The following is a 24,281-nucleotide window of genomic DNA, read 5'->3' as shown; positions in this document are numbered from 1 at the left end:
TGGGAATATTTATGCTCATACTTTCAAGTCTATCTTTGCCCACTTTTTCATGGAACTTTCTTTGCATTTGTGACATACAGACATTTAAGAATACCCTTCCAGCTAGCCCCAAATATTCTCTTTCTGATATTATTTCTATGTGGAGGGAGCAATTATGTTCTTGACCTCAAGTGTTTTTCTATTTTTCTCCTTGAATTTTAGTTGCAAATGCTTCTGTCTTCCCTTCCTAGATATCAGTATCCAATTTTGCCATGCACTTGTTCTGTCCACCTGTTCATTAGTTTAGACTATCAGAGCTGTGTTTATCCTTTAAGCCAACTCATTTATTCCCTTTTGGTTCAGACATAGCTAATGCTGCCTGTACAATTCTTCAGTCATGGTACGGCATTCTTTATTTTCTTATGGAACTCTAATTAATACTCAAGATGATGATTACTAGGCCATATTACATAGAAAATGTGAGGGTTAAAGATTTACACAAAAACATGTGGGTACACTTTCAGTAAACAAGCAGCTGACCAAAGAACATTGTGTGCATAAAACCTATACAGCAAGAAAAAGATTTGTTCACAATAAAAGAGCATGTTAGAAATGTAATTATGAAATCAGAGAAATTGCTATGTGGATTGCTACAGTGTGTTAATATTTACTTCAATAATGGTCTTGTGAAATCTCAGTTGTCTGAAGCATTAGTTGGATCTGTCCCTGCACGGGCTGACAGAAAGCTATAGCAGCAGTTTTTCTGAAAATTATACGAAAGGTCTTCTGTATTTTTCTGTATTTTTGTTTTTGTTTTGGGTGACCTTTTTCTCTAACTCTACCCTTTTCATATTTTATCATCCTTTCTGTGTGTTTTGGAAAGTTACCCATTTGAAAACTGAGAAAAGGAGGATATTTAACAGCATTCAAATCAGATATGCCTCTCCTAAGCCTTACATTTCTTTGTGGAAGAGGCACATAAAATACCCACATAAACCAATCAGAATTCTTTGTGAAATCAAGTTCTGTAAGGTTTGAAGCCCACAACATTGTAAAAGTGTAACGTCACTGAAAGATAAAGGTTTCAGCATAGCATTGAGGACACTAATTTATATTTACAAAAACAGTCAGTATATTTCATTCATTTGAAAATGTACATTCTGAAAAGTCCTCTTCTGAAGTGACTTGAGATTTCTGTCACACAAACTAGGCTCATCCCCATTTCTAGCTAGAATGTACACTTGTCTCCGACCAATAATCTAAACTTTTCGTGCTTTGTTGCTTCTGAGCAGACCTTAAAAACAAGGACATATTTCTCTTTTGTTGAGCATTCAAAGTAATGAAACATAGAGATATTAGATGAAATTTTCAAAAGTGACTACTGATTTTGAGTGTCCAATCTGAGATATGATAAAGGGGCCTAATTTCCAGAGAATGGGCACTCGGCGCTTGTCTCATACTGGGCACCCAAAAATGTCAGCGCCCAAAACTGTTAGCAATTTTACAAATGTAGGGTATTATTTCAATTTCCAATACTGAATATTTTCACCTATTTCATTGTGAGAATCTACTTCCCTGTTCCCCTACCCGCAAGCGCCCTCTACTGAAATTCTCTGTGTGACATCATGATCAGGGAACAAAAGTCTCACTTATAAAAGGATTTTCTTTATTTCCATAATTTAGCTGAACCAACACAAAACTGAGTACTGTAAAGCAACAAAAATGTAACATCTTTAGTTTTTCTGTGTTTACTAAATAAGGCTACTACACTCCCTTTAAAAATAAACTGAAACAAAAAAGAAAATTGGTAGAGTGAGGGATCTGGCTCTTGAGTTCTAGTAGTACAGTAAATGTATTTACCATCGTTTATTGCATGACATTTTAAACCAGACATTGGTCATTTATAGTGCAGTCAGTTCATAACACTCTTCAAGTGACTGGCATTGAATTGCTACTTTGATACTGGTCGAAAACCTTAAGATTAAATAAGAAATTCTTATATGTTTATTTTACTCAAAAGACACAGTCACCTATAATTCATGGTTTCTGCAACCTGCGTATTAAATAAGCCTGAATAGTGGAACAGGCCTTACCAAAAAAAATAACCTTTTGTTTTTGTATTTTTTTATCTATGGTTGCTTGAACAGTCTCTATATATTTTTCTTCAGTAGCATAGAACTAGCATAGTACTAAAAGTTAATTGGAGTATTAGGTAGTATACTACAGTGGAAACTTGGAGAAATAGTTAAAACTGGAATACATTTGCCAGGAAGAAGTTAAGCTCATTTGTTGATTTCATCATATCAATATGTACCAGACATATATAGAAAGGTACAGTAATAGGGAGTGAGGGATCTTTTTATCTTTATTTCCCCTCTTTTTTATGCTGTCTTTGCATTAACTTTTCACTACCTGATCATGCCAAAAAAGAGGGTTTTTTAACGATGAAGTAAAACATTGAATCTGGGTCAAGGAACAGGCCGCAAATTGACCTTTATACTGTATTATGTAGTGGAGGGTGGGGAGAAGGAGAGAGAGAGAGAAAAAAGAAACCTCGGTATGGAAAGCCATGATTAAAATATTTTACACTCTATTTTTACCAGTACATAAAGACAAAAAAAAAATGCCTTCCAACAGTGCAATGGTTGAATGCATTTATGTAATAGAAACAACATTATTCTTTGCTTTTTCTACAGAGTCCTCTCTTGTCATGCTTTACATCCAGAATATCCTAATGGAAGAAAGCAAATGACACCTGTCACTTCAGAGACAACTGAAGTAATAAAACACAACTTAACTCTGAACCATTTGTCATGACCGTCAGAGTTATCACGTTAATTGTTAAATAGGATTTTCTACAAATATACAACATATAAAAACTGTTAAATATATAACTTTAGGCTTTTCAAAATACATTTAATGATCTCTTTCAAACAAGTGTTACTTTTTTTCCCTTTAATTTGCTTTCTGGTTCTAAATGGTGTATCAGATGAGACATAGGCCACAGATGACCAAACATGCTCTTTGCAAATACTGTATTATCCAATTTTAACTATCAAAAAATGGAACTGTAGAAGAGGCATGTTTAACTGGTTAAAACTGAAAATGATTTTAGTACGAGAAAGTCAATCTAAGTACAGAGGAATAAAGGTGCCATGTAGACAGTTTGTAGTTTTTCAAACATACGCTGTTTTCTCTCCATGCTCCATTTCATTGTTTATAATGTGGTTTTCAAGAGTAATTTTCTAGTTTAGTTTTTACTGCAGTGTTCCATAAAGACTTCTGCTGTACAGGAACATCTCAGCTTTGTGAGAGTTGAAATCATGTCTTTGTGGAGACCACCCTACAATTTAACCCAGATAGCTCTCTTAACAGCAAGATTGTGTCCACTTTAAAATAGATTTTGCTCTTTGGTCTATTGTATATACTGAAAGAATAAGAAAATAAAAGCAATTCAGACAGTCCAGGGCACAAGAAGAGATTCTCTTTTGCACCTCAGTGTCCTCCCATAGACAAAACAGTCTTCTCTAAGGCTGATTGGGATGAATACTCTTCAGTGCAGTAGACCCTTCAGATCAAAACATGTAGGTAACATCGAGTCCAGCAGTGGTGTATAACGCAGATGAAACGTTAACCATGAACTTTTTGTATTGCTAATGCCCAAGCATATCTCTTATATCTATATTCCTTAGTCCAGTGCTCCTTAGAATGGTAGAACAGACTTTTAGCTCATAATGTAGAGAAATTATGCTGTCTTTTATGAGATATAGAGAAACAGACAGTTGAATTGATGACATATAATGGATGATGATCCACAGCAGTGAAATTTGACTAAGGTAAGTAGCTCACACAGAACCTAGACCACTCATACGAGAATTCTTTGCTGCTGCATTTGTCAGGAGACCTGTAAATCAATAAGAAAAAATGAGTCAACATCTTACTCCATGCTTTTGGTTATCTTTGCTGCCCATTATTTCAAAATATACTGTACTATATATTCCAAGGAACAAATTAATGAATTGGAAAATATTTATTTGTTACTGAAAACATTTTCTCTGGGAAACAATACTGAGATAATGTATATATTTTATATGCTATATGAAATTTTAACCATGATGTCTAGTTAAAGATTAAAGTTCTGACAATATTATGAATTAATAGTTTACAACAGCTTAACTGTTACTGTCTACTGAGCCCCCTGCCCATCCATTTTTCTAATAATTTTACAGACTGCTCTTCCTCTTGTATTAAGTTACATATAAAATGATCCAATAAATACTTTATTATGAAGTTTATGATTCATTCCATCCTGTCCAAAGGGAATTTGATAAAAACTGAAATCCAAAAGTATTTATATTTAATAAAAAAATGCAAGTATTTTTCTACTAAGGGCTTTTCTGCTTCTAATTTCTCATAGCATTGTTCAGCACACTAATTTATTCAATACTGCCCTCTAGTGATGCCATTACAAGTACAAATTAAAACAAAAGTATATTTATGATCAATGTAGTTAGAAACTTGTTTTAATTATAGAGGTATAAAAAAATGAAATTGCAAAAACCATTGCCTTATGAACCTCAAGAAAGAAGAATGGATTAGAAACCATTGTAAAATGAAAGGAAAGAAAAAAGATAGTAGCTTGAAAGAGAAACAACAGAACAAAATAGTGCACACAAAAGATAAAATGAGAACAATGAAAGACAGCATAATCACAAAAGATAAAGAAATGAAGTATTTCTATGACAAGAAGCCTGTTGGACAAGCTTACCAAAAAGTATCAGTTTATAAATTGTTTCTAAATTACACAGGCATTGTTCAGAGAAAAATGTTTTGAGGTGTATTAAGGAAATATGAGTACTACAAAATGCTGTTTGACTGTTCAAACACTACCTTCTTTGTTTCCGGACATTTCTCAATAGTTAAAATTCTCATTTTTGATAGAAATACCAAACATAACTCCAGAAAATAGTAAAAGTGTATGCGAATGAGCAAAATAAATAAGAAAATCCAATTTCCTTGGTACAAGTCGTGTATGAAATTTAGATTTATTTTTTTAACCTACCCCTTGGAGAGATAAATGAAAGAAATACCCGCCTCCAAATCAGTTTAGCAACAGCTTGAAACATTTCTCTCTCTCTCTCTCTCTCTCTCTCTCTGTATATATTTGCCCTATAAGGCACAAAGTGTATTTCACAGATTTCTGCTTTTATCCTCTCACCTTTTCCAGGAAAAAACACCCCAGAAATCTTGAAAACAGCCTTTTCTTTTCGGACTAGTGATCAGATCTCCAAACCACATGGCCTCAGACAGGCTGAAGGCAAAAAATCTGGATGATTATTGAGGTATATTCTCTTGTTTTATATATACATTCAGCAAGAAAAAATTATGTTAAAGTTCTGCTTCAGTTAAATGTTTTGTTTCCCATTTACATTCCTTCTTTCCTCCCATTGCAAAGATTTAGCATCAGTACAAAATTCTGCAGTCTAGGAATATTTTTGATGCAGGATGGCACATGAAGCTAGAGCTCTCTGACTTATTAGGTGAAAGTAAGATACTATTCTGTGAAGAATAAGGCTGACCTTGCTCAGGGTTTTATGAATTATACTGGAATGACCCAAAGTTAAAAGCAACAGCATAAACTGCTGATAGATTGGCATGTTCACTTTTTCATAGTGATCTTCCATATTGTGTGTCTCAGTATGGAGAAAGATTCAGATCCAACCACACTCATTTGCAGAAACCTGCTGCTTTGTTATTTCATTGATTTAAAAGTCTCCTGGCTTGCTATCCCTGCCTCCACTTTGAACGTTCAGATTTGCTGTGTGAATATGGTATCAATGCTTTAAGAAATAAAATGAGAGGAGCGGGAAGGATACTCCATTGTAAAATGCTAGGGTGCAGTGGAGAGAGTAAGTTGAAAGGATGTAGAGAGCATAAGGAGGAGAAGAGAGATTGCATCTCCATGCTATCCTCCCTTCTCTTCATTCTTCATGCTTTACAAATAATCACCGCACCCTCTACACATTAATAAAGAGAAAAAAGTAGGCCCCTGAATGACTGGAATAAATGGAATTCTTATACCATATACCCTGGTAGCTCAACTTTGCAACCAGACCCCTGGTGTTGGGAAATTAATTTAAAGGGAAAAAGAGATACTCTAAAGTTGTTCAGAATGCCCACCTGACTTATCTTCAATTCCTCATACAGCTACTAATTAGTTTGACAGAGATTGCAATACAAGTTATAAACTAAGTAACAAAGATTGTAAAAGCTTTTAGCAGTAGAGTATGCTTTTGGTTTCCTAATCTGAAACCTTGCAGCTGAAGTAATAAAATCCTGGGCTCCAATTCCCTGGCCCAAGCTTCAACCCTGGATCTGCTTACGTGTTCACAGGTCCAAGTTAGGAATGCACAATGAAATCCTGACCCTGGTAAAGTCAGTGCGAATTTTGCATTGACTTCAGTGGAACAAGAATTCACTCCAAGTTTTCACAAAGTAGGTTTTAAATCCTAAAATAGACTATTTTGCTTTGCTTGATACACTTCAGCCAAAGAGTGCTGGCAGGGATAACCTTACCTTTCTGTTATTCCTTTCCCTAATATAGTTTGTCTGTGTTGCTGCAGAGATCGCATTTTCTGAATGGCATACTGGAAATATTTGCACCCAATGTTAGGATATTGATAAAATTATTATAATCTGCATTAGCAGCATACTTCCCAGCCAACTATTGATAAAACATCACCCAGCAGCCCACTAGACAGAAGAATCCCACTCCCCATCAATATGTAGAATGTAAAGTGAAGGGAATATGGGAAGGTTGTCTCCCCTCCTCTGTCTAGTCTTCTTCCTGTCTGCAGAAAAGAGGCTCTGGTACATCTCAGCCTCCTGCAGAGTTTCCAAGGTCCCTCCCCAGCTGAGGCAGAGCTGCCGCAGTACTTACACTCCTCACAAGGGCTAAGCCCACGTTCCTGTGCTTTGTAAATACTTCTCTGCCAGATCACTCACCATCCTTGATTTAAATTGTAAAATGCAAGTGGGTGAATGGATTTGACAAGAATTGTCTCAACTCTTCCCCATCACTAGGGAATCCCTAAATTTTACACCTTTTCCTACGCTATGCACGTGATCTTATCCTACTGTTAGCACTGTGATTTACAAAATCCTATACTATGAGTCCTTACTCCACCCTGCCTTACATTTCGGTTTTAGCTAATACTAGCAGGTTGTCCCGAAAGATACCTCCCCACAGATTATTGAAGCAGTGTGCTTCACAATGGTTTTTTTATTGTATTACATATCTATGTATTTATGTGCATATGCATGTATGTAAACTCCATAACATATAAAGGGACCACATTTCGTCTCTGCAGTCAACTGAGGGGGCAATTATCTAATAATATTTAGATACCTACAGCCTGATCCCAAAGCAACTGAAGTTAATGGGAATTTTTCCATTGACATTAAAGGAAGTTTTTAGATAGTTTTAATGGATCAGTCACCATCTGCACTTGCAAGTAACTGACACTCCAGTGGGCTCAAAATTAGAGGCTATTTTTAAAAAATGGCCCAGCACATCTGCCTCTATACTACTCACAGTAACAAGATCATAATTTGGGGAACCCTTGAACTTATCGGTCAGATACATTGAACTGACAAATGTCTATCATTTTTTAATTGAATCTAACCACCATTGTACTGTATCTAAGCTCTGTGTGTTTATATGTAGCTACATCCAAATCACCCTGGTGGCAAACAGACAATATCCTGTGAGCAAACCTTATGGAATTAAGATAAGCTTTAGTGAGTTCAGTTAAACCTTACTGAATTAGCATTAATATTTTTGACATGCATTGAATTAAAAACACATGTATGTACATGTTGTTGTGGCATTGCATGTACCTTCTCTAGAAAGAAGGAGGGATGCTAATGTACTTCTTCCATGATCAGCCCTTTGAAATCACTCCCCCCCGGGAGAAATGAACAGTTCAAACTGGATTCTTCAGAGAGCATCAGACAAAGAAAATACTTTTGATAAAAGACGGGGGTTAATCTGCCCCAGGGGCTTCTTCCTGTTCCAGCAAATAGACAGGACCCCTGGTCCACAGAGGGCCCAAATCCTTAGGGGAGGATTGGAAGAAGTTGTCTGCTGGGGCCTCATAAGACTCTGTGCTTGTTCTGTGCTGAAGCTCTGATGAACTTGCAACCACGACGATGCCCCTAGGGTTGGGTATTAAAAGAGTGCATTTGTCAGAGCCCATGTAAGTATTGGGATGAACTCTGGTAAGCTTATTAGCATGTGTGCAAGTTCTTTTATTATTATTAATATGTTTTCTCTGTAATGCTTGTAGGCTTGCTTAGAAAGAGCTGTGTGGTAATTTATATCTGTAGCAATTACACTGTTATCAGTCTCTGAAGAGAAAGCAAGCAGGTGTCCTAGGGCAACCTGTCTGTGCTGGGAATGACACAGCGAAGGAAAGGCAACTGTCCAGCCTGGAAATACACCAGTCAAAAGAGAAAGAGACACATGTCTCCAACCAAAAGAGGCAACAGTTGGGGAGCTGTAAGCTGAGAGTGGATGCCCTTGTGTATCACTTCAGGGGAAATAAAGCATGCAATTGCCATGAACTATGACAACTCTCATCTACAGTATGTCCCATGGCATGTCAGAGAGAAAGTAGTTAATAACTTAGTAGCCTTTTTCCTGACTGTCTTTTAAAACATTTACAGTATAGGAAAGACCAAACCAAACCATTCACATAGCGACAAAAGTGTTGTTATAGTTCTTAGATGGTTTAACCATTTCTGTTTTATTAAAGCAATTCTAACACACTGAACTTGATTCTTCTTACATACTTCCATGGGGAGGAGGGATGAGTGGGGAGAAATGCATGACTAAGTGAAGTATAAAACTAAGAAAAGTTAATGCTTCATTCTTGATAGCAAAGATAGATATTCAAGAAAAGTGAGCTATCTACAGAGGTTGGAAATGTGTTGTGCATTTCTTACCTAAAGTAACAAGATGAGCTTTCCACCAAAGTAGCCATCTCCCACCATAGTAACTATGCTCTGAACTAATGACAACATGTCTGGGACTCTGATTACAAACCAGCAAAGGAGGTTTGCAAGAGATTTCTGAGCTAGGGCTGAATTTTCAAGCATGTGTGGACTGAGCTTTTATTTCACATGGAATCCATACACATACCAAAAATTCCACCCAAATCTTGCCAAAGATTTGGCAATTTCACATGGGTTGCACTCTCAGTTTTCAGAAAGAAAGTGAAAGTCAGGGAGTGTGCAGTTTTCTACTGTGACAGCCAAGTGCCCAATTTATATGAGATCAGTTGGATGGCTAGCGGAAGTAAGGACTAATCCACCTTCCTGTTGTCTTTGCATTCCAAAATGCCAGGTCTAAACTGACTACTATTTGTCCAGCACTACTTTTTGGACCTTCTCCAGAGTCCAAACAGTTATAAGCGGTCATTGGGGGGGGGTTACGTTGGGTAACAGATAAAATGTTTGTCCTGCCCACACGTTTTACAGTTTCAATTGCCTTTTAAAACAGTCTTGCTCCATCTACGTATTTTAGGATTTTATACAGAACCCATCACTGTAGTTTCTAAGCACTGGCTCCTCTTGTTTCTTGCTTGGATTACAATCTGAAAAAAAAAGCCTAATAAGAAGATAATTTACAAAGATGAATACAAGTATCTGGCCAGTCCCTGCCTCAGAAAACGTATTCATAACGGAAACAGTTCCAGTGCTTTGTAGCAATTGACTACAAGACAGATAAATAGCATGCCTTTGCCCTCTGCTGCTGCAGCTGTCTGTTCTAGGACTCAGAATAACCATGCATGAATAATACCACAACAGAGATGGAAACCATTAAACTCCCAAGAAAAACCTGACACTGCCCTGTAAGGCACCTCACTCTTCACAGGAATAAAAATGTAAATTTCTTGTGATGATCCCAGCAGCAATACCAGTCTGTTGCATTTACGTGAACTGCCACAGTCCCTGGTGACCATTTATTCAGTATTGCTCCTTCCCTCCACTTTCTTCCATGCTATTCATTTATGCAAATTGATTTTTCAATGTTCACAAAAGGACAAGTTAATCTAACTTTAAAGTGACTATAGCTATTAGAACAAAAAAAAAAAAGCAAAAAAAAAAAAAGCCCCAACATGAAGTGGTTTATTTGGAAAAGATTTACATTTATTATATGTCACTGAACTAGCCACCAGGCAGGCCATTTTAAAGAATTCAACAGCTTTTCGCTTCCACTGTATTCAGAGTGTAATAGGGTAGGTCATACCTACTGAATGTGTTTGTGGATGAATGTTTATAGAGACCAGCCTCACACATTATGTAGTCCATATCCAGCCATGCTTTCCATACATATATATTGCTTTTTCATAAGTTAGAATTCTGGAGATATCTGTATCTGTTAGTATTCTTCCAAGAAGATTTTTCTTTATCATGGATTGTTTGCTTATTTTACATCCCCTGTTCAAATCAGTGACAGAAAGAAAAAATGATTTTCCTGTGGGAATAGACTAATAGCAATTGGCTGTGGCTCGTATCACTCTTAGTACATATATTCTCTCCCCCACCCCGCCACAACCATTTTCCTAATATCAATAATTTTACCAGAATTCAAATAATAGATGTGCCCAATATTTTTCTTAAACATCATTCCCGCTTCCCCCATCACGTTTTTTTCCTTCCTTTTGTATAAAAGTTATGGTTCTATTTCTCTTCACCTTTTGGGGATTTGTTCTTATGAAAACTTTAAATGCATTGGGTGTTAGAGTCTGATACCTTTACTCAGGCTGTATTGGACCTTACTCTTTGAAATTAATGGGACTACTCACAGAATAAGGTGAATAAGGGTATTAGAACCAATTCTGCAGCATGAGTAAGGTTAATAGAACCTACCCCACAGTTGATTGGTGGCATAGCTGACACAACCAAGTGCCAGTGTGGGAATCCTAGATTTAGAAGGAACTTTGGTATTCCTGACTCAGGCATATCTTGGTGATGCTATATCGTATTTTCTATAGAAAAAAGGGGAAAGAGGGAGATTATATTTCATACTACATGACTCCATAGGATAGCCAGATAATGGAGCAGCATTAATGGATGGTCTTATTAAGACTTATTAAGACTATTCACTGAATGTCCTTGCTGGGTGTGAATGTGAAAAGCTGTAATTCAGGAGAAGAACTGAGGTCTAATTGAGAAAAAAACAAACAAACAAACAGGGAAAGGATGTGTGGGGCTGTACATGAAGTACAGTGCTGGCCCAGTACAGAAGCATGAGGGTTCTGATCAAAAAAGATTCCCAAACAGCTTCCCTCTAACATACTCTTTGGCTTTCCTGGTCAATGACAAAAAAATCCTGCCTCTGAAGAAACAACTTAAACAGACACTGTCAACATGAGAAGTTCTTTTAAACTGACTAATTTAAAATAAAGACTGTAGCTTCTAAGCAGTGCAACCTGATTTTATTTTTAAAATTCTTAAAGGGATTTTAATAAAAGGTTTCCTGCTCCTCTGCTGATGTTTAAAAGTGTCTTTTACTAAGATACAGGGAAAATTCAGCAGGTACCCTTAAAAAAGTCCACTCGGTTGAAAGATTAGACTAAAATTCCCTATTTTAAGGATAGAGAACTGGTACATTCTTCCATTCCAGTGAAACTTTCTAAGTAGTGCTGTCAAATGCACAGAGTAGACTGGGGAAAAAAATGAGGAATATTCTCCTATTATATTCCTTCAGTTACAGTAATCTTACGTCTCATGTGTAACTATACTGGGTATAGAATTTTCAGGCACAATGTGATATGCAAGTTGATCGTGTCCCTTTAAATGGAAAAATTATCTACAATAGTAGAATAATATTTCACTGATTTTGTACATAAAGAGCCTCTTGTTTAATCACATAATGATACTCAGCAGTGGGGAGAAGCCCAAACTGGAAACTTGAATCAGAACCCTTTTTAACTCATCAAAGGAGGTAGTGTTTGAATTAAAACCCACCATCCAGCTCTCCCTGTGTGGTCTGCTTAGATTGGAAGTTCTTTAGGTCAGCAATCTGTTCTATCCTGTAAAGCACTAGTTCACTCTGGAGTGCTGAACAGCTAATAACATTAATGTTACCTCAAATGTGGCTGAAATCTCATGAGAATTTCTCAAAAGATGTAGCTGAATTTGAATCATAGCCCTGATTAAACATCAGATCCAAACCCTAAACCCTTGCTTGAACATAATCTGGACTGCAATCCAAATACTGCTTCCTTGGTGGTTCTGCCTGAAACAGTCACAAAGTAATTCCCTATAATATTTGCTCCATTGAGTGGCTAACCAAGTGGAAATTGTTTTGGGCAGAAAAGTGGTCTTGTGATTAAGACACAAAAATGGGAATTGGGAGACCTTTGTTTTGGACCCTTGGCTTTCCACAGACTTCCTGCAAGACCTTGATCAAGTCAGTTAATTTCTCTGTGCCTCTGATTCTCGATATGTAAAATAGAGATACTTACCTACCTAAAAGGGCTGTTGCATTGTAAAGCATGTCGAGCTCCTTGCCAGGAAACTCAATACAAGTTCTTGTATTATTGTAAACTATGTTCTCACCTGAAGCTCTACTTTGTAAGGAATTTATCAAGCTATCCTAAAAAGCAAAGGGCTTCTTAGCAGGTACCTGATAAAACAGGTTCTGCATTTTATTGGTTTACTAAAAAAGCACATTGGTAATGAGTGTCTTTCATTAGGAAATCGGTCTGAAAAGAAACAGACATCTCAGAAAGGACCTAAAGGTTTAGAGACCAAATCAGCCTCTTGGGGGCAAAACAACTCTGTTTTAGAAAGACTCTGATGACCTATAAGATACACATTTTTTTTTCTTATCTGAAGCCTAGAGAAGATCACTAAGATTAGGAACATCCACAGATGGAAGGGTGAAGTTTAGGTACCAGAGCGGATAAATCGGTACATTTCAATGCACCACATTGAGACATCAGCATCAAACAGATGGGATAAATAAACGTCACTTGTAATCTAAAATGGAGTAGCAATGGGAAATGGTGTAGCTACATTTCTCCTAGAGGCCACTCTAACGATCTGGGTAAGAATCAAATACATTAAAAATAACCGATCCCTAAAGGCCTAGAGCAACTAACTGGATTGTATCTATTTCCTCTTGTTCTTTACAACTGTATTAGGCATGAAGCTTTATAGAAAGTGAAAATAAGGAAGATATGTCACTGGTATGTGATTTGAAGTATGAAAAATGACCACTTCTCTGCTTTTCTTACTGCTCAGATACAAGCAATTCTGATATTAATGTGATTGAAAATATACAAGAGTAGCCAGAGACTTTCTTCTAGGTAGCAAAAAAAATAATCAGGGATTATAATTCTTGTGATTACTTTTTTTTTTTTTGAGGAGGCAAGATCAAGTTAACAATGTGTCTAAGGGTTACTTTTAATATAGTTTATTATATATCCATATCTATATCTATATACACACAGAGACATCTAAATATCCAGATCTATATTGCAAGGACTGTTGTTTATCTCTGACAAGATCTACTGCAGATTTAACCTGCAATTGTATCACATCCTCTCTCAAAAAAAAAAGTAGGAATAGTGTGTTAACAGTGAAGTATTTATTAAAGATAATAGTCTTTCATGGAGATAAAGTAAAGCTTCCATTGCTGCAATACTGCATCATTATCAAAGAAAGCATTGAATGGAAGGTGACATGAGATTTAATTGTAAGCTTTAAAAACAATCTTAGGTATAAAGTACACTGAACATACACAGATCTGGCATCAACTGAACTTAACAGACAGTCTTAAACAGCTACTTTTCCTTCTCTAATTAGAGCAAAGAATTGTGCAGGGGCATTCAAGAAGTGACAACTGATTGACAAGCAGCTGGTCTGGAGCAAGGTTGGGCTCACACTTGCAGTAAAAAAAATGGGAACAGCCATGTCCTGAGATTGATTGTGAAAACAGTTCAACTTTAATGAATAATACATCAGAAAAACAGTAGTGTTCTATTAGGTGGGATATTTAGGCTATTTCACCCATTAAAGGAGAGAATTCAGACTCATAATACGTGGGCTTTAGATAGGATGCTTTCCTGCCAGTGAAGGAATTGAATAATCAGTGCTTCCCAGTGAGATATTATGTCTGGTTTATGTATTCCACATGGCAATTTCTTTTTAAAAAAAAAGTCTTATTTGGCCTCATTCCAAAAATACAGTGTGGTACAGTAGGTCACTTGAAATCAGCAATCTTTACTAGCATGCCAGATATAGGAAAGAATCACTGGCATTCATAATTCAATGTGCAGAATTCTTGCCTATGCTTTGAGGATGGAGTCTGAGAGGTTATGGGGGCAGGTGAAGAGGAATGCAAGAAATTTCTTCTTTTAATGAATTTATATAGCTCTGATTGTGGCAAGAGAAAGAGCATGCTCTGAACTCACATAAGTGGGACTATACAGCCACCCAAAGCATACGCAGAAAAGACAGATAGTGGCCTTGAATGAAGTTCATGAGGATGTGAACAGATACAAATCTGCAAATGAAAGGAAGCACTCTCCTACCATCCTAGAAGCAGGGCCGGCCTTAGGATTTATGGTGCCCTAGGCGAGATTATTAAACTGGTGCCCCTGTGCCTGATCTGCTCTTAGCAACACAAACATAAGCTTACAGTATTGGAAAACTTGCCACATTCACGTTATTAAAACCAGTTTAACTTAATTAAGCACACTGTAATGCTGATGGACTAGCACTAAAGAAGCAGCACTATAGAAAAAATTCTGATATGACAGAATGATGCAAATAATATATTTTTTTTAATTTATCAAAAATTTATTGGAAATTTATATGCAGAGGTATTGAAACAAAGATTTGTTTTTAATTAAAAGCAATCTTTCTGGCTTTTTTGGCTGCAAAATCAGTAATAATGTCATCATATGACAAAGACAAAGTCGTGTCTTGTTCGATTGCAAGAATAGCAAGACCAGTTAAGCGTTCCTGACTCATGGTAGAGCGGAGATAGTTTTTAATGAGCTTTAGTTTTGAGAAACTCCGTTCTCCTGATGCTACTGTTACAGGAATTGTCAGTAGAATACGAGTGGCAATGTACACATTAGGATATATGTCAACAAGTTTGCGGGTATGAATAAACTGTACAATGTCCATCACCGATTTTGCATGTGGCAACATTGATGACAGTGTACTCAATTCTTCGTACATTTCAAGTCCATTTAAATCAAAACTATCACCGTGCTTAAGGAGGCTCTCTAGGTTCTTGCACTTTGTCATTAGTTGCTCTTGTTTTCCTATTTCGTTGTATTTAGTTATGTCATACAAAAATCCAAACTGTTCATGGTGTACTTGCAAGGTATTAAACCTTTCATCAACAGCAGATACTCCTTTATCCATCACAACATTAAAAAATTCAACCTCAAATTTCTTTTCTGGATCGTCTATGGGCATGATCTGCTGTACAGATTCTTCACAAAGAAGTGTCCCTGGCCTTTTTAACTCATATTAACTATGTATTTACTTTATGAAAGTTGGAGAAAACATTGTGAAAACGTAAAACATTGGCTGCCCAAATTCTGGGCTGGCAAAAGTTATACTGACTCACAGGGAAAAAAAAAAGCAGGAGAATCTTAGTACAACATATGGTCACTCTATACCAGGGGTCGGCAACCTTTCAGAAGTGGTGTGCCAAGTTCACTGTAATTTAAGGTTTCTCGTGCGAGTAATACATTTTAATGTTTGTAGAAGGTTTCTCTCTATGTCTATATTATATAAATAAATTATTGTTATTATCTGAGGTCTTGGCCACTGGTCCTGCTCAGGCCACTGCCAGCTGAGTAAATGAAACCCCAAACCGGCAGCGGGCTGGTGGCTGGAACCCTAGACAAGGATCCCAGGCCCTGCTCAGCCTGCTGCTGGTCTGGGGTTCTGACCACCAACTCCTGCCAGCCAGGATCCCGGCCGCCAACCCCCCCTCAGCCCGCTACCAGCCTGGGATTCTGCTCACCCAGGCTGGCAGGAGGCAGAGTGGGGCTTGCGGCTGAGCTCCTGACTGGCAAGGGGCCGGCAGCCGGAACCCCGGAGTAGCAGTAGGCTGAGTGCTGCTGGCACCCCAGACTGGCAGCAGACTGAGCCACTCAACCCCCCACCGGCCCTGCTCAGCCCGCCACCAGCCCACTCAGCCCGCTGCCAGCTGAGTGAATGGAACCCCAGGCTGACAGCAGGTTGAGTGGTTCAGCTGGCCTGCTCAGTCCACTGCCAGCCTGGGGTTCCTTGGGGGTCCCCAGGCCAGCAGCAGGTGCTGAGTGGGGCCGATGGCTGGTATCCCAGCTGGCAATAGGGCAGCAGCTGGAACCCCAGAGCAGTGATGGGCTGAGCCGCTCAGCCTGCTGCTGCATACCATCAAAAATCAGCTCACCTGCCACCTTTGACACGTGTGCCGTAGGTTGCCGACCCCTGCTTTATACACTAGTAAGGAGATGAGCATATTACAGTTGTTGGAGGGTTCTTATCAGGAGTAACAGGCTATAGGAAAGTCAGTCAACATTTTTTGTTTCTCTGATGAAAACTGGCCCACTCCCTGCCTCAAACCAAACCTGTCACTAATAATTGTCAACAACTTAATTTTCTGTTTTTGGCTAAGATATTGATTTTTTTTTTAAAAAAAATATTGAAATTGGATTCAGGATTGTTAGCAAGAATTTTTGGCAAACAAAGTTGTTAAATGACAATCTAAATGGCAACACAGTACCATGCTTTCATGCTTGGCTCACCCCCCAGCCTGCTGGTCCAACAGCTGCAATAGACCCCAAAATCCACCTCCTGGGGTGCAGAGTGGCAACAGCAGCAGCAAACCCTCAGGTGCAATCACACTCCAATGGGCACCACCACCAGCCTTACGGACCATGGTGAAGTTAGCACAGCATCTGATCTCAGACAGGTCACCCATGGAGCCACAGCAGCTCATCTAGCCCTGTGCAGCTCCCCCCGGATGAGACGAATCACTGGCAGCTGCCAGCCCAGGGAGAGGCGCTCCCCAGCTAGGGTGGTCAGATCCAGATGTCCTGACTTTATAGGGCCAGTCCTGATATTTGGGGCTTTGTCTTATATAGGCACCAACTACCCCCACTTAGAGTGACAAGACAGCAAGTGTGAAAAATCAGGACAAGCCGTGGGGGGGGGGAGGTAAAAGGAGCCTATATAAGAAAAAGACCCCAAATATCAGGAATGGCCCTATAAAATAGGGGTATCTACCCCAACCCCTTGTCCTGATTTTTCACACATCTGGCTAACCCCAGCCCAGCCCTGTGCGACATTCCAATCCTGGCTCACCGCCCAGGAAGTGAGTTACTTTCACTTTCATTCCTCAGCAGGTAGCCAGCCTCCCCTCCCCCACAGCACCTCACTGTCACGGAGTCCCCGGGCGATGCTCTGGAACTGCTCCCCACCAAGCCAGTCAGGACTTTGGGGAGCCTCCTCTCCCTTGGAGCAGACTTGTTCAGGGCAAGAAGCTCACACGTCTTCACCTCCTGGGTCTCTCCTTGGAGCATTCAGCATCCTCTGCCCCTCCATGCGCTTCCCACAGCGAGCCCACCCAGGCGGGGTCCTGGGGAAGCCACAGGGTCCTGCACCCCCACTTCGCAGTCAGATGTGACTCAGCCAGCCAGTAAAACAGAGGTTTATTCAATGACAGGAACAGGGTCTAAAACAGAGCTTGTAGGTACAGAGAACCGGACCCCTCGGCCAGGTCCATTCTGGGGGCAGTGAGCCAGACCCCTACGTCTCCCCTCAGCCAGCTCCAGCCTAACAACCCCTCCCAGCCCCTCCTCTCTGCTCAGCTCCTTTCCCGGGCCAGGAGGTCACCTGACCTCTTTGTCTCCAACACCTTCAGCTGGCATCTTTGCAGGGGAGGGGCCCAGGCCATCAGTTGCTAGGAGACAGAGTGTCAGGCATTTAGGTGCACTGGCCATTTGCTCTGCCAGATACTTAAGAACTGCCTAGGGTACACTGAGGCACCAACACAGTATTCAGAGAAAACATTAGGAACATTCCCAGTTCATCACACTCACCCAACCCAGCCCTGACGGAGGGGAGGGAGGAGAGAGAGAGGGCTGCTCCTGGGGAGGAGGGAGAAAGGAGGGGGTGCTCCGTGGGGCCGTGGGGAGAAGAATTGATGTTATGGGGGACAACAAAGGATACTGGTTCCAGAGCCTCAGAGCCTGCTTCACCTCACCTCAGCCAGGGGAAAAGAGTCACACTCACAGGTGAGCTCCTTCCCCAACCCTACCCCCTCCTCTTACCAGAGACCCCAGCAGCCAATCCCATTCCTCAGACCGTGCTGCATTCGGCTCTCTCTAGGACCCAGCAGCCCTGCTTCTACACTGTCTGGGCTGCCTGCAGAGTGGTGCCCCCAGGCAGAGTGAGGCCCTACGCGGCTGCCTATTCTGCCTATGCCTAAGGACGGCCCTGCCTAGAAGACTGCCTGTTGCTGATAATAATCCTCACATTTAATATGGAGACTGGCAGGAGAGTTTGCTAAAACAGCAGTGTCCTTTGTTTGATGAGCCAGTCTCCAGCACAGATTTCCAGAATAGCTCGGTGTCAGCACAAAGTAGTTCAGCAGTTAACCCTCAGTTCCATTCAGGAGAACTTTTTCTGGATAGCAGCCCAATCTCAAAACTCTCCAGTCTAAGAAATGGGATCTTACAGTTAACATTTTAATAATGTTTGGATCCTGGTTCCAGAGGCTTTAGAACTTTGGGCAAGTGCACCAGTTGTGTGCACACTGAACCCCCATCCTCTTGATAATGGAATTATTTGACTAAAGTGACATCTACTCCCATGCTTTTTTGAAAAAAGTTCACCTCTGTTAATTTGCATTGGAATAATACCTGTCATCTACAAAGAATCTTCATATTATATGGGATAGTGGGGGAAATGGCAAAGGAACCAATATCTATCTGTAGAATTATTAGATTTCTCTAAACTAAAGAATACATAAACACAGAAGGCCAAATTCTGCCCTCAGACATGTATGTTCAGCTCCTGTTCAATACAATGGCATACACATATGTACATCTACAGGGAGTATTTGGCCCTTATGCATTCTTTGTGTTATATTCCTATAATCACAGAGATGATTCCTGTTTTGTAATATCTACATACAGTCATGTCACAGAGTTCTGACTTGTGTCTGAGTGAGAGGAATGGAAGGGGATGGGGACAAGACATGCAGGGCTGAGGAGAGGAGGAGAAGGTATACATTCATCCCCAAAATTAGCCAGTGAAAACATTTTTAGTCTCCCAACAGCAAAGCAGACACGTGGAGGGATTACAGTCTATGTAAACTTCTAACATTTTAATTACATTTAAACCTAAACACAAATTTTGGACGCATACAGTACAGTAGTTCAAAAACCAACCAGTGTGTCGCTGTCTATCAGAGGCAGAGCCCTGTGTATTGTGCAGCATATTGGATCTAAATTCTTTGGCAAGATCCCCAATACCCCCTGGTTTCTGTTGAATTTTGGCAAGGAGTTCTGTGGTGATCAGATTTCTGCAGCAGAATGGAAACAAATAGAAAAACAGCAAAAAATAAATAAATAAAACAAACTGGCAAACTGCAAGGAAATGTTAACTCTATAATTTATAACAAATTTTACATGAACACTACACATATGAGGGAAAAGACTGTAAGAAAGCAAACACAGTACAACTTTGGGGGGTAGGGGGGAAGAGAAGCGACCTCCATCCCCCTACACACAGAACTATTTGGTGTTTGAAGAGTCATATCTCCTTCATCTAGTTCCATCTGTATCATAGTTAAAATGGGACGTGAGTCTTGCCTTCCCCACCTTTAAGGCAATTCTCTGTCATGCAAAGTAGGAATTCACACTCCCTCTCTCTCCCCAGCATATCTTCCAAGGGACTCCTCTGGCTCCCCATAGAACAGTTTCTCTGATAACCTTTCTCAGGCTGGAGGAGAAGTCCAAGTAGCTGCACCTCTCCTCAGTGGGGCACAGCAAGTCCCATGCTACCATCAGTTGCATACTAATTCCCACTGTCACTCCATATGAATCATCGTCAAAAGCATCACCCTCTGGCTGAGCATTTTCTCAGGGATAAGCCACGCTGATAGAGGAAGAAAGGGATAAGAAACAGTTTTTGTGACTGGTGCCCTCCTGTTTGTCTGATCAATACAGCACACCACTACTGTTCTGCCAGGTGAGACTACCTAACAGAACAGGTAACAGTTTCTGTGGGTCCCTTATCAAGGAGGAAATTCCACTGCTATTTCTGTGACAACAAATCCCAGGAGTCAATAAGCCCTGATCATAGTTAAGTATCATACTATATAAACAGTTTCATTACATTTGTGTTATAGTAAGTACTGCCAACTTGATTTTTAGAAACAACTACTCAGCCCTTGTTTTCACATTAAGAAACTGAAAAAAACAGCAAAAACTGGAAAATAAAGTAAAAATTATTGAAAATTATTCAAAAATATATTGGTGTTAAATCAGAGTACTCTATGCTGCACTTTGCTCATCCTAATGGTAGATATGGAACCGACCATACTGTGTCATAAAACAGCTAAACAGATGAAATGTAATGAACCTGAAAAGCAAATGAGCTTCAGGTGAAGACAGGAAGCAGGATATTGTAGTGACAATCTCATTAGTCAAATCTGGTGTGGTACACGCTCTGCTATTTATCACAGTGCTATTTCTGAGCACCTACACTCAACCCCAAGAACCCATTTAGCATGAAACTTGTTCTCTACTTTAGAACTTAAAGTTTTCTTTTTAATGGGAGCTTTAGTACTGCATTCCCCTAACCCCACTGTTCTTGACAAATTAAAGGAAAAATACAAGGGATTTGAAAGACCTCGGTGGCAATTTCAATTGCATTGATTCCTTGGACTTGTTGGGACTATAAGCAAAACTGTAGCAGGATCTCAAGGTAGAAGGGAGAGATAGCTAGCACTGTGTCTTAGCAATTACAAGAGAATGCAGCCAAAAGAAAGAGATAGGGCCTGAAGATTTAATAAGAGCTCAGATTATATGATTGGTGAAAACCCAACATCTCACCATTCCAATCACCCTGATGTGCTACATTTTTGCCTTGTGGGAAAACACATGCTCAGATGCCTGGGGCCTCAGATCTGTATTTGATTCTCATTCCCAGGCTCTCAGTCCAAAAAACTGGCACAGGCTAGGATTACTGTGGATGATATCAGGGCTGATGGGGAGGGAGTGTCTTATGTTGCTTACCACTGACTGGTCTAGCTGATTAGTGTGAAAGGTACAGAAAGAAGCCTCATTCAGGCAGAGGAGAGATGTAAAAAAAGGGAGAAATGATGCAAGGGTCTTGAGCGTGGAAGACAACATGGGTGCGATCTCAGGATTCTTACAAGCACCATGCTTTGTACAGTGAATGATTCAAGAGGCTAGACTGTACCTTAAGGCACAGCCCTGCTGTGAAGGTGAGGGAAAGAATGCTGCTGAGTAGGAGCTCCTCAAGGCATTGCACTTGAGGTCCATATTACAATTACTTACAGCATCCAGCATGAATTCTCCCCTCCTCATGCGGAGCCCGCTCTGCTCACCTTGTGGAGATGAAGGGCTGCTGTTGGTGCTGCCCTCAAGCAGTCGTTACACATACTGCTGATTCTGACTTCTACACAGGGAGTTTGAAAGCTCCTTGTACCTTCTCTCCCACCTTGTACAACTGCCAGGGCCAGACACAATCTGACCCAAAGTGTTTTTCGTATTACAGTATGTCCACTCATCTAACTACTTATCTAACTACTGTGCAAATATAATAATATTACATAGCTCTTACATAGCGTTTTTCATCAGTATAGCTCAAGAAACTTTATAAAGGGAGTTAAGCATCATTAGCACCATTTTATGGCTGGTGAAACTGAGCCACAGGAAGACAATATATAATACCCTACAAAGTGACTGCATTCTTCATCGTTCATACACAAATCCCAAAAAGCAGAACAGTCACATCAATGGTTAATGTTAAATGTTTCGAAAATGATAATTCCATTTTAAGGTGAGCTTTTGCCAAAATAATATTAAACTGGCTCTCTCCTGAACGGCAGTGTGAGGTAGATACTCCACCAATAAAACCCACTCTGATCCTGGGAACCTTCGTTCTAAAACTGGCACTTTGATGAGCCAGAACTCTGACATCTGGAACTTCCTGGGCCGTCTCCAGATGGGAAACAATAATCCCGAGGTCATCTTTCTCTAGGATGGGCCAGGTGTTTTAGAGCCAAAAACACTGACTTCAGCCGAGCAGTTTGCTAGCCAAATTCAGAAAGACAGTATCCTGAAAATGATTGTAACATTCTTAGTGATGGCAATGTCATATTCACATATGGGATATACTGTTGTCTAGCAGGCCAGAAGCAGCACAAACAACATTTAAATGTGAAAAAATTAAGATGGCTCCTTTATGGATCATAAGTAAACATAATTCAGAAGATGGAGTTTGAGATTGATATTAATGCCAACAAGGAGATAAATATATTTTGATTTAAAGCCTGGTATGTGATTTGATCTGAAATCAGTGCCAAGATGCATCAGAAACTGTCAATTGCCATTTGCTGTGATAATTTGAGACATTTGTGTATTTAAATATAAGTATATTCCTATGCCACTCTGTAACTCTGAAAATACTCCTTCCTAAAGCCACTGAAGCTGGCTTATTTCCCAGACATCTTGTTAGCAAATCCTGATTCTGTATGTATGTATGTATGTATGTATGTGTGTGTGTGTGTGTATATATGTATATACATATATATACACACAGAGACTATCATAAAATGTAAAGGTACAAAAAGGGCCAGGGGCCTCGCAGGTCTATGAGTTTGGGGAAAATGTACTGCTATCTCAAATTATATTCCCAGCTAAACTCTTAAAGACAATATTACAGAGATAACTGAGATTAAATGTTTTTTGAGTCTTTTGTCATTTTGAAATGAAGTTGTCCATTTGTTGATTGAAGTTTCCACTACTTAATGTATTTTTTTCTGTGTCATAACCCATAATTATTCATCTGTGTAAAATACAGCTCTAGCTCTCACAATTAACTATGTCCTGGAGTTTGGCTAACTGGTCTAGTGAAGGGTATCCAAAGTATAGACAAAGGGCCAAATCAGGCTCATTGAATCTTAAAATAAAGTCTGTAGTTTCTCTAAGTTGATCAAAAGTCAATTTATTGTTGGTGTCCTGTGCTTGGGGGTCAAAAAGGTTGAAGTTCTGGAGTAGATTAAATCCTTGGTGGGTGAGAAATAAATTAACACAGATCCAAGTTTATTTTTATCTAGATTATGCACATTGAACAAAGTGGAATAAAACCGTAGCAATATGTACACAAATAGACCTGTCTACAGGATTTTAGCAAAACATAGCTCTGTGTCCAAGGTCTCAGGCTTACCTGTTTCCCTGTGTGCTCCTTCCAAGATTCTGTTCCCATTTGCTCTATTATGTTCTAAACCCACACCAGACATAATAAATGGTCTTTTGAAAGAATGTGTGTTTGGTCTGCCACTAGGGGGGAGGGAGGTAGGGGGGTGTTAGTTTAGTGGTTCTAGAGAAGACCCACTAAATCAACCACTGATCACTCTCCCGTTGACTCCAGTACTCCACTAGAAGGAGAAGCATAAGGTAAGTCAATGGGAGAGTTTCTCCCATCAACCCAGCATGGTGTAGACACCACAATAAATTGACCTAAGATACGTAGACTCCAGCTACATAATTCATGGAGCTGGAGTTGCATGACTTAGGTCGATTTAGCCCCACAGTGTAGACTTGCCCTATGTCTCACTGACTTTCAGTGAGATTTAAGCTCCTAAAGACCACATCCACAAAGGGGTCTTAGGCTCAGTATTGCAGCATCTACCTTTAGGTCCAGTGAAATCCCCCAGCTCCATATTTGGTGCCTACGGTCCCTATACAGTGCATGGGGAGAGTTAGGTACCCAGGCTCCCTATATAATCATGGGGAAAGTTAGACATGTGAGAATGGGATTCACAGAAGTCAGCAAGTTAGTGGGGATCCACTAAGCTAGCAGAGTGAATGAGAGAACAACTCCATAGCTGAGTGGTTAAGGTGCTCTAGTGGGATGTGGGAGAGGCAGATACAAATCTCAGCTCCAAAAACTATTTCAGCATGTCATACAAAGTAGGACAACTTCAAAAGGAAAAATTGAGAAAGCCCCAACTCAGACTA

At 39.8% G+C, this 24,281-nt stretch overlaps 1 protein-coding gene across 7 annotated transcripts in view; it reads right to left on the bottom strand.

The window, feature by feature from the left end:
- Positions 1-388: 388 nt before the first annotated feature.
- The window catches only part of TAFA5 (TAFA chemokine like family member 5), a 654,906-nt gene continuing 631,013 nt past the window's right edge, over positions 389-24,281 (bottom strand). For 2 of the 7 annotated variants that reach the window (XR_007772060.1, XR_007772062.1), the window contains exons 4-6: positions 19,458-19,591; positions 5,198-5,290; positions 389-3,883 (exon numbers count right to left, since the gene is read on the bottom strand). Coding sequence is in view for 1 of the 7 variants with exons in the window: in XM_050936406.1 (XP_050792363.1) it covers positions 3,875-3,883 (9 nt within the window). In the remaining 6 variants the exon portion in view is untranslated. Of the gene's footprint in view, positions 3,884-5,197; positions 5,291-19,457; positions 19,592-24,281 lie in introns of those variants that run through there. The other 5 variants (XR_007772063.1, XM_050936406.1, XR_007772061.1 and 2 more) reach the window with 4 other exon arrangements.

Source organism: Gopherus flavomarginatus, chromosome 1, assembly GCF_025201925.1.
Source record: "Gopherus flavomarginatus isolate rGopFla2 chromosome 1, rGopFla2.mat.asm, whole genome shotgun sequence".
Taxonomy (NCBI): domain Eukaryota; kingdom Metazoa; phylum Chordata; order Testudines; family Testudinidae; genus Gopherus; species Gopherus flavomarginatus.
This window is presented reverse-complemented; position numbering and strand designations above follow the sequence as displayed.